This window comes from Echinops telfairi, unplaced genomic scaffold (assembly GCF_000313985.2).
Source record: "Echinops telfairi isolate 266 unplaced genomic scaffold, ASM31398v2 ScPeMD7_1;HRSCAF=3_0, whole genome shotgun sequence".
Taxonomy (NCBI): Eukaryota; Metazoa; Chordata; class Mammalia; order Afrosoricida; family Tenrecidae; genus Echinops; species Echinops telfairi.
Genome location: NW_022103896.1, coordinates 72995087 through 73005747, shown reverse-complemented (window position 1 = coordinate 73005747; position 10661 = coordinate 72995087). Strand labels below are relative to the sequence as shown.

At 42.0% G+C, this 10661-nt stretch overlaps 1 protein-coding gene across 7 annotated transcripts in view; it reads left to right on the top strand.

Moving 5' to 3' along the window:
• Window positions 1-10661, top strand: part of CSPP1 (centrosome and spindle pole associated protein 1) — a 131357-nt gene that overhangs the window by 96526 nt on the left and 24170 nt on the right. For all 7 annotated transcript variants that reach the window (XM_030887566.2, XM_013007271.2, XM_045295822.1 and 4 more), the window contains 5 exons: window positions 850-954; window positions 3175-3241; window positions 4087-4204; window positions 6418-6557; window positions 9023-9163. In XM_030887566.2, the coding sequence (XP_030743426.1) occupies window positions 850-954; window positions 3175-3241; window positions 4087-4204; window positions 6418-6557; window positions 9023-9163 (571 nt within the window). The remainder of the gene's footprint in view (window positions 1-849; window positions 955-3174; window positions 3242-4086; window positions 4205-6417; window positions 6558-9022; window positions 9164-10661) is intronic.

The window sequence follows — 10661 nt, the reverse complement described above, 5'->3', positions numbered from 1 at the left end:
GTGGATTTGTTTCTCCAAAGTACCCAGACTAATACAGTTAGTATGATCTTTAAAAAAAATAAAAAACAATCCTAATACTTAGCATTGGTGTAGTGGTAATGCATTGGGCTGCAATCCAGAAGGTTGGCAGTTTGAAACCACCAGCAGCTCCCCAGGAAAAAGGGGGGACTATCTACGCCCATAAAACTCATAGGGGAAGTTCTGTCCTGTCCCTGGAGGGTTGCTATGAGCCAGTATTGACTCGATGGCGGAGAGAGAGAAAATCTGATACTCATATCTTTTCGTCCATTTGATCCGGATGCATGGTGGACATGTGTGTCAGAGTAGAAGTATGTTCCAGAGGGTTTTCAGGGTTGGTCATGGGGTAGTAGGTCATCATGCTTTTCTTTCGGGGTGCTCTGGGTGGAATGGAACCTCCAACTTTACTTTCATCGGCTCAGAGAGTTAACTACATGCACCATCCAGACAGCACAACCTGTGAGAGCCTGAGCTTGATGAGGAGGGGTTATTTTTCTGGGTCTTTCAGATGTTCTGTCTGTGATGGTGAAGTCTCCCCACTTTTCCATGGCTCTTTGTTCGTCGGAAATAGTTTGGTTTTCTGTTTCTTGACAGATTTCCACCTTGCATCTTGCACAGGTTTGGGTGCAAGTTCTATCATATGCTTGAATTTGACACTTTCATAAAATGTGTTAAACACAGTAACAGCCCACCCTTCTTAGAAAGTCTTATATAAATATCATAGATTTTTTGTATGTATATGAGCATACACATCCACATATTTATATATACTATACATACACCATATAGTATTTATCTGTTTCTTCTTCTTTTCTCCCCCTTTGTTTTCAGCACTTGAGACAGCCTTCTCCGGCAGTCCCTGCTCTCCAGAACAAAATCTCAAGCAAACTGCAAAGACCTCCTTCAGTTGACAGCATCATAAATTCCTTTATTCGGGTATATATATGTTTTCTTTGAATTTGCTGATTTTAGATCTTAGCTCAGCGATTGTGGATTGAGTCGGATTAAATGAGACTGCTTTTTCACATCTTATGTAGCTAGGTTAAATATTTTCAGACCTGAACTGTAGGTTGGTGGAGGTGGGCCCCAACTCATAGGGACCCCGTGTGTCCGAGCGATGTCTCCAGTAACTTGCTTCAGTTGTAGCTGGTAGTATTTAGTGCTCTAATGTGTAAATCTTTCTCAGACGTCGTGATGTAGCAAATGGCTCTTTTTAAAAAACAACAAAACAACATTTTATTAGGGGCTCATACAACTGTTATCGCAATCCATACACACATCAATTGTGTAAAGCGCATTTATACATCATTCTCAAAACATTTTCTCTCCACTTAAACCCCCGACATTAGGTCCTCATTTTTCCCCTCCCTCCCCGCTTGCCCCTCCTTCATGAGCCCTTGATAGTTTATAAATTGGTATTTTGTCATATCTTGCCCTGTCCGACGTCTCCATTCACCCACTTTTCTGTTGTCTGTCCCCCGGGGAGGAGGTCACATATAGTTCCTTGTAATCGGTACCCTCTTTCCTACCCACTCTCCCTTTACCCTCCCTGTTTCGCCACTCACACCACTGGTCCTGTAGCAAATGGCTCTTTTCTGGGCCCTTTAAGAAAGCCGTTTCGTTGATAGTGGGTCCCTTGTAGCTAGCTCTGGCTGTACTAACAATGAAGTTACAATAGAGCAGGGAATGTGTTTCAGAGAAATTGATCCTTGAGTTAAGTCTTGAAAACTGAGTAGCCATCTGCCATGAAGAAAAGGGGGGTGTAGGGCTTTTGGCATTTGCAGAGGCACAGAGGGATGTGTTGGCAAGCATGGTACCCGGGGAGCATACCCTGTGGTTTGCTGTGGCCCGATTATCCCTGTGAACTAAGGCATGGAGGTCAGGAATATGCAGGATGTTGTATGGAGGACTGAGAAGTTTAACTTTATTCCATAGACGATTGGGTTCCTAAGGAACCCTCGTGGCTTACTGGTTACGAGTTGGGCTGCCATCTGCAAGGTCAGCAGCTTGAAACCACCAGGTGCCCTGCAGGAGCAAGATGAGACTTTCTAACTCCCTCAAAGAGTTATAAATTTGTAAACACTCCCCCTCCCCAGGTGCAGTTCTACTATGTCCTGTAGGGTTGTCGTGAGTCAGAATTGACTGGATTGCAGTGAGCTTGGTTTGGTTTTTTGGTTTCCTAACAGACTATTTAGCAGATGAGGCAAAGAAACCCCTTGCTGTGTCTCATAGGTTCATAGGTTGATGCTAGAGAATGCATGGGCCGCATGCACTGCTGTCCTGTAAGCAGGAGGATGACAAAGCCTCTTCTGTCTTGTACCACCTTCTCGGGCTGCACCCTCCTCCTGCGATGAGAAGGAAGGAGAGAGAGATGGGGTGTGGAGACAGCATGAAGCTGTAAACATGGAGACAAGTTACATGCTTTTGCAGAAGCCTGTCAGTGCTTGTCAGATTTGTGGGAGTAACTAGGGGAAGGGAGAAAGGCAAAGACTGGAACATTGGTGGATTACTAACATCTGAGAAGCAGGAAAAGGAAATGGGAGACTGAGGAGGTGTCAGGCAATGATAATGCTATCAATTGCCATCGGCCAAGCAAAACGGATTTTAAAATGCCCATTATGGAATGTGCCCTTTGTGGATTAACCTGGCGATTTTGATGCGAGCACAGTTAGTGGAATGACGGGGCAGAAGCAAAAGCAGTGGCTGTGTGACGAGCGGTGAGCCTAACGAGGACACAGCCCGCCCACGTGCTGCCTGCAGAGGGGCTCAGGTTAGAAAGGGCAGGAGAGATTTGAGACCGGATAGTGAATAAAGAATGGGAAGATACAGTTGTGTTTGATTTAAAGAAAGGGGAGATGCTCACACATAGAAGGAGAAGCAGGTGCTGAAGGAAAGGAAGAAATGAGAAAGAGTAATTGATGGCAGAAAGGAAAGCCAGAGTGACGTGAAGGGCGTTTTGGGTAGGAGCAAGGGCTCCGCCCTCTTCCTTGGAGATGAGAGGAAAGAATAGATCAGGATATAGGTACATTTTTAGGCAGCATAGTGAGGAGTTTGCTTTCCTATGTCTATCTATTTCATATAACAGTATATTTTTATATATAGATAGAGATATAGTTACGTAACAAATGACTCCTTCCTTGTGTGGTTGTTCAATAGGAGAGCTCCATGTCCCGGGCGCAGTCTCCTCCGGTTCCCGCCAGGAAAAATCAGCTCCGTGCAGAAGGTGTGCTGGACTGTTAAACCTACGGTGTAGACTTGCCTATAAATAGTACCAGTTCAGTTGTTTGACCTTTAGGAGTGTTTTCCTGTCGAGTCTGATGGGGTGCCACACTGTCCCCAAAGTCCATTTTTGGTATTTCCCGGGAATCTCAACCTCTTTGCTCCCCTTGCTGCTCCGTTGCCTGCCCTTACTGTTTCACCTCAGTGTTTGTGGGGGGATCAGATCGGGCAAAAATTGTGCACTGTCTCCAGTGTTGTCCCCTGTAGCGCTATGGGTCAGTGAGGGATGTCGTGTCTCGTGGTGGGGCCAGTCTTATTGTCGTCTCTAAATATAACTTTATTATGGACTCACAGAAAGTTGTAAAAACAAGTAAAAAGAGGGCCCATATATCCTTTCCCCAGTGCCCCTCAATGGTACGTGGCACATGTCACAACAGGAATTGACAAAGGGTGCACTCAGCAGCCCTCTCTCAGATTTTACCACTTTGACAGACACTTGTATGTGTGTCCTTGTGTATAGTTCCTGGCAATTTTAGCATATGCAATGTTCATGTGACCACTGCCATGATCAAGAGACAGAATTGTCTGTTGGAATTCCTTACGTTGCCTGTTAATAGTTGTACTCTCACTCCCCATAAAGATTTAGCTTTGAAAGTTAGTTTGAAAATTTTCTTATATTATCATGAAGGTTTTTTTTATAGGTCTTAATGTTCATTAATATATGTATATGTTCATTAAAAATACCTTTCATGAATTTCTTATCGAGCATCTTAACTTTATGATAGGGTACATTATATTTTATTAATCTTTACTTAATCTGATTTTTTACTTATCAATGGGCATGTGAAGAGGAGAAAAAAAATGTGATCATGGAGTTATCAGAAATGAGGAAACAGCTTCGTAGTGAAGAGAGGCGTCTACAGGGGCGGTTGCTGCACGTGGACAGTGATGATGATGTTCACATGAGGCAAGTTTCCGGCCACCTTTCTCAGCTTTTCTTGAGAAACGTTTTCTTTGGTCTTATCAGAATGAGAAATCCTGTCAGTCGTCAGAAGCTGTCAGCAGTGTGAGAGGTTTGGAACAGAATTCATTCATGTTTCTTGGTAGAGCGACCTTTATTAGAATGGAGAGTTTGCATGCTTGAAAATGTTTTCAGTGAGTTACTGATGAAGTTGTAATAACGGAAACATCCTTATTCCCTGAAGAAGTCTAGATAAATCTTATATAAGTGTATTTAAAAGTACCTATGTAAGGCATCTCTCAACATTTATTGACTTCAGTCATACAAGTGTATGGCACCTGTAAATTAATCTTTACTGAGTGTATTATATATTTAAATACTGAAATCCTACATTTCCCTTCTGGATTGCCCGCATGTTCATAGTGATGATGCTGCTGACCATCATCAAGACAGAGGGGGTATGAAGGGGAAAGGAATCAGGAAGAAGTAACACTTTCATGAAGGAAAACAAAAATATCTTTAACCGTGAAATGTTTTAAAGGATTAGACTTAGTGAAAAATCAATGTTGGGTGCATTCAAGTTCAGTCTTTAGGATGGACAGTTTGTGAATCAGTGACACTCAATGGAGGCTTAATCCTCATGGGGGCTCTGCAATTGGATTTTGGGCTTTCACTGTCATCCATAGCCTTGGGCAAACTGGGTGATAAGAATTTACTACGGTTCCCACCTCTGATCTTGGATTTTATTAATTACAATCCTCGTATCACACAGGCTGGTATGCTCCTTCCGGGTGGAATTAGCTGAGACCTCACTTAGATGGCTGCTTGTTTTAAGACAAGCCTTTAAGACCCCAGATGCTATTCTTTCGGGTAGCCTGGCACCGTCTGTTTTCTTCACCACACTTTGCGGTTAGCATTAACTTTAATGGAAACAGGCTGGAGTCTGATATAATGGTCTTCCAAAAGCCTTTGGAGTATTTGTTCTGCATTTTAAGGAATCTGCATTGCTGCTCACATCACCTTCAGAGATTATTAGAGGTCAGTGTCAGCCTTCATAGAGTTGTTTGATGGGCTCGGTAAATCCCTCCACAAAGGAAACCCCATCAGAGCAGGGGAGTTGCCTGCTGGACCCTTTAGAGAAATGCTGGGAAGACGGTGGCCGGCTCTTTTAAGGTTGTAGCTACTTTTTCACAAATAGAGGAAGCCTGCCAACTGTGGAGGCATGCAGCATTAGACACTTGGATTTATTTTATTTTCAAGGCTAGAAATAGCAAGAACGAGAAAGATACACAAGGAATGGTGCACTGATACTGTGCTCTCTCTTATCACTCCCCCAAGGCCTGAGTAGGAAACTCTTCAGAAACTATGGTAATGTATGTTAATTTCTTAGATGTACAGGAAAATTGTTAATTAACTAATTAGGTACCAAGTTCTGTGAAATCCCGTTGTCAACTTAATGATAGGGGCTGTCTTGAATATTCATTATATGGACCTCTGCATTTTCTCTCTGCAAATTCTGTTCTAGGGAGAGTACCTGATATCTATCAGGCACTACACTGAATCCTTTAAAGTATATTATTTCATCTAACTCACTACTCACAATGACACTGTCAACAAAAGACGTTTTAAATAATTTTAATAGTTTTATTGACGTATAATGCTGTCATACAGCTCAATTGTTTAAATATATTAGTTGTGCAGTTATTACTACAATCAATTTTGGAACATTTTTCTTCTTTCTTTTGCTCATAGCTCATTCTCTCCCCTCCCCTCCCCCCCTACCCCCAGCTCCCCTGCCTTATCTATAGAAACTAGTATCCCAGTTACTGTCTGTGTAGATTCACCACCTTGGGTTTCAGGTAGAGTAAAATATAAAAAGGTAAGCAGAAGATATTGTCTGCATTTCACAAGTGTTGAAATCAAGGCCAAAAAGATTGTAAATAGCAGAGCTGTTTTTTGGATGTCAGTTTTACTGTCTCAGCCTGTGATCTGTCTGCTTCATGATCATTTTAAGATCATCCTAAATTGTTATGCTCTCATTTTGAGATTTTGAAAGTTCACAAACACTTTGTAAATACTCTTGTTTTTAATCTAAGGGATTGAAATGCACTATTAGAATAATTTTCGATAATACATGTAGTGATAGATATCAAATCGATTAAATGTTACTCACTTTCCCCCATAAAGTGTATTCATCATAATTTGTTGCTTATTTATAGGAAAAGAGACAGGAACCCCATGGATATATTTGACATGGCCAGGCATCGGCTGCAGGCTCCGGTCAGAAGACCCTCTCCTAAGGGCTTCGACTCCACCAGTTTTCAGAATATTCATGACTTTAATCAGCTGAAAGATAGAGGTAAATGTAATACTGCTGTTTTAAAGATCCTTTGGGAATATTTTAAGTATCCTTAAAGATATTTACACCCTTTTTCAAAGTGAAATTTTATTCATGATGTATAGTTTTAATTTTGATGAATAAACTTCCTTATTCCCTAGTTCTTTACTCTACCAGACTGGTAGATGAAGCATCAGCTTGGCAAAATATTTCCTTTGGGAGAGCACTTTTGTTTTTAAAGCCTGGGCGAGCGTTAGGTCGCACAGAGCAGTGTGGATGGAGAATGGACAGTTGCCTGTGAGTTGATTCTGAGAAGAACTGTGCTCCGTAGGGTTTTCCTGACTCTGACCTTTCAGAAGCATCTTGCCTGGACATTCTTCTGAGATACCTCCAGCCCTGGGGTTTACAGTCAGGTGTTTTTCTACCACCTGGGGACTCCTGGGGAGAATGGAATTTGGCATTTAATTGGAGGATGGACAGAGTAAGATGAACTAATGAAACAGACTAAGGAGGAGAAACAGGAGAAGCAGGAGTGGAGAATGGGCTATCTTTGAACAATTGAAAGCCCAGGAAACAGAGTGAAGGTGAATATTGGAAGGTGTCAGATCAGAAGTCACTGGTGATTTCTTTAGTGGAGTTATGGAAACAGAAGTCAATTAACTTTGGGGATGAGGAATGGATTAGGGGGATAAGGTGTTGGACGCAGAGCAGATGGAGATGGTTACTGTTGAAGAGACTAGGGCCCCTGAGTAGGCAGGAGGAAACTGCCAGGAACTGAAGGTTGAGAGCAGAGAAGATTTGATGTAACAATTTAGAGGAAGGAGGGGAACATTTACTAGGGAGAAGAATTACCAAGATAAGACTTGACTCTGGGAGACTACACAGTGTGTCGTTGCTGTCTTGTGCCATTAAATACTGGGGAACATTCATTTCCCTGTCTAGTCCACGTAGAAACTTGGGTTGGACTCTGCCTTCCCCCCTTCCAGACTCACTTTCCCCAACTATGAAACCAAGAGATACCAACAGCAAAGTCCTGTCTCCAGAGCCTCTTCTATCAGCCAATACAAGTTGCTGTTGCCCATTTTCAAATTCTTGGATTATTCATGGTGTTTCCCATTTACATAACATTCTTTTGATTTTATTAGATCCTGCTGTTTTTTTATTCAACAGTTTCATTGGCATTCACATATCATACAACTCAATAGTTCAATTGCATTAAGAAGAGTTGTACAATCAAGACCAGAATCAGTTTTTAAACATTTTTTTCATTCTTGGACTCATCGTTATTATCAAATCATTTCCACCCAGCCTCCCCTGCCATACCCCCAAAGAACCATTAATCACATTACTGTCGCTATAGATTTACTTATCCTGGATCTCATATACGGGAAAAACGGTAAAAAAAAAAAATGTGAAAAAAGGAACAAGAATAACAAAGTAAAACAGGTAAAGATCTCAATAGAAAAGAAAGCAGAAAATATTAAAAACTGGAACAAATTTAAATGGATCATAAGGAAAATTCAATGATAAGGTGCTAAATTTTAACCTGACTGCATCTGCAACAATCCACTTTCTTTTTTTTTCATAATCCACTTTCAAATGCATTCTGCATGTTAGGAAGACTATTCACATCCCTGGTCTGTGGGATCATGATGCTTTTTATATATTTAGAATAATAATTAATGGGTCAAGAAAAAAAAAAACACCCAGTAAAACCCACCACCACCAAACTCACGGCAACGGAGTGGATTCCAACTCATGGCGACCCTATAGGACAGGGTAGAACTGCCCCTGTGGTGTCTCTGAGACTGTAACTCTTTCCGGGAGTAGGGAGCCAGTCTTTTTCCATAATTAGTCAAAGGGGATATGATTTTCAAACTTTTTAAATGTATGAACTATATTGTTACTGTAAAGATTAAAGGTGGATGTCTAACACTTCCATTGTCAGCAGTTGGTATTCTTGAGCTTGTGGCAGTTCCTGACTGTCACCTGCACCTTTCTCCCCGTGGTGGCACCCCTGCTCAGGTTCCAGCCAGTCTGCATTGACCTTGCTTTCTGCATATTATTTTGAAATGAGTGTGAACTATGTCTGATGGCATGCCCGGGTCCTCCTCGCTCCTTGGAATGTGTGGCTTTTCTTCAGAGATCAGGCATATGGACATGTTGCCCCCCACCCCCACCCCCACGTGTTCTGGGCAGTGTCCAGTAGGGAGGGGGGGAGGGGGCTGGCAATGGAGGATATATCCACAGCTGCTTCCTGGAGACTCTTTCTGGAGATTTCCTTGGAATGTTGCTAAGTTTGTGTAAAGGCACTTACTGCAGGAAAGTTAATTTTATGCTCTTTAGTTTTATGGCTATGCTTAAGCCCATGGTGTATATTATTCCTTGATTTTGGGATTGTTACTCTTATGCTCTGTAGTGGAACTTTGGGAAATCTCACCAGGAAACAAGATTTAATTTATCCAAATAACTCTTTCTTGTACCAGATTCAGAGACACGGGTTGATCTGAAATTTATGTACCCGGAGCCTCCAAGAGACCATCAGACCCTGGAGATTCAGCAGCAAGCCCTGCTCCGAGAGCAGCATAAGAGGCTGAACAGAATGCGAATGCAGGAGGGAGCCGAAGGTAGGAGCCATGTGGAGTCCATAGGATTAAGCCTGGTGCTGTCGAGTCTGCTGGAGCGCAGACCGACTGGCAGCCTGCGCGTCAGACCGCTCCACGGGATTTCCAAGGCTGTGCCCTTCGGGGAAGGGCCGTGGTGGTGCAGTGGGTAGGCGCGTAGCTGCTAACGGAACTGGTGGCTCGAGCCCACCAGCTGCTCCACAGGAGGAAAGTGGGGACAGTCTGCTTCCATAAAGACTATAGACTGGGAAGCCTAGGGGGCAGCTCTACCCCACCGGGTAAGTCTCTGACCCTAAATCCACTCAACGTAGTTTAGGCCTTTTTTTTTCCATTGTGGAATCTTTCTGGAGACAGATTGCTACATTTTTCTCCCAGGGAACAAACAGGTGGTGGATTTGAACCACAGACTTTTCAGTTAGCAGCCAAGGACGGAAGCACTGCGTCACCAGTGCTCTGTATGTAGGATCCTGTGTGGCCTGATAGTGTTCAGTGACCTCTCAGAGCAAGCACATTCCGTAGGGATGCGTTACCTCTCTTCTATGATTTTGTTGGGAAGTAAGCACAAAATCAGATACTCCCCTTTTCTCATTTCCGTTATGGGATTTTGTACTTTGAATAATCTTTATTATAATCTTTCTCTGTCGTACATGCTTCAAGATGAAAAATAGATTTTTCTTCCTTATAAAACAATGCTTGCTTATAAATCTATGTAACATAGGAATTATTGAGAAATTTTTGAAAAAACAATTCTTTTAAGATAATCAGTTACCATTATGACCATCTGCAAGATAAATAAAATAAATAAAATCAAACACATATAAATAAAATCACGCATATAAATAAAATCAAATGCACTGCCATCGAGTTGATTCCATCTCATAGTGAATCTTACATAGGTTTTCTGAGACTGTAAATCTTTATGGGAGCAGACAGCCTCATCTTTTTCCTTCTTAGCAGCTGGTGGGTTTACAGAATTTGTGATTATCAGACTAACCCACAGTACCTCCAGGGCCTCTTAGCATATAAAGTTAGACACATGTCTGGGTACCTATATAAAACTTTATGTAATAGTAGTAAAGAATACTGTATCACTAACTCACCTCATTCATCCAGTAGGTTGTGTACACTTTTCCGAGTTTATAAATACGTTGTTGTGATTGCTGTTACGTTGCCTCTGGCTCTTGGAGGCGCCTTGCTCGACACGATCAGCAGGACATAGTGATACGTGGGTTTCACTGACTGACTTCTCAGAAGTGGACTGCGAGGTCGTCCTTTTTGAAGCAGTTCATTGGCATACAACTCAAATACAAGACAGTTCAATACTTAACCATGTTAAACAGTAATACAGTCATCACAGCAATTAATTTTAGAACATTTTCTTTTATTGGGGTTTTATTGGGGTCTCACGCAACTCTTATCAAAATCCATCCATTGTGTCAAGCACATTTGTTGCCATCATTATTTTCAAAACATTTTCTTTCTATTTGAGCCCTTGGTAACA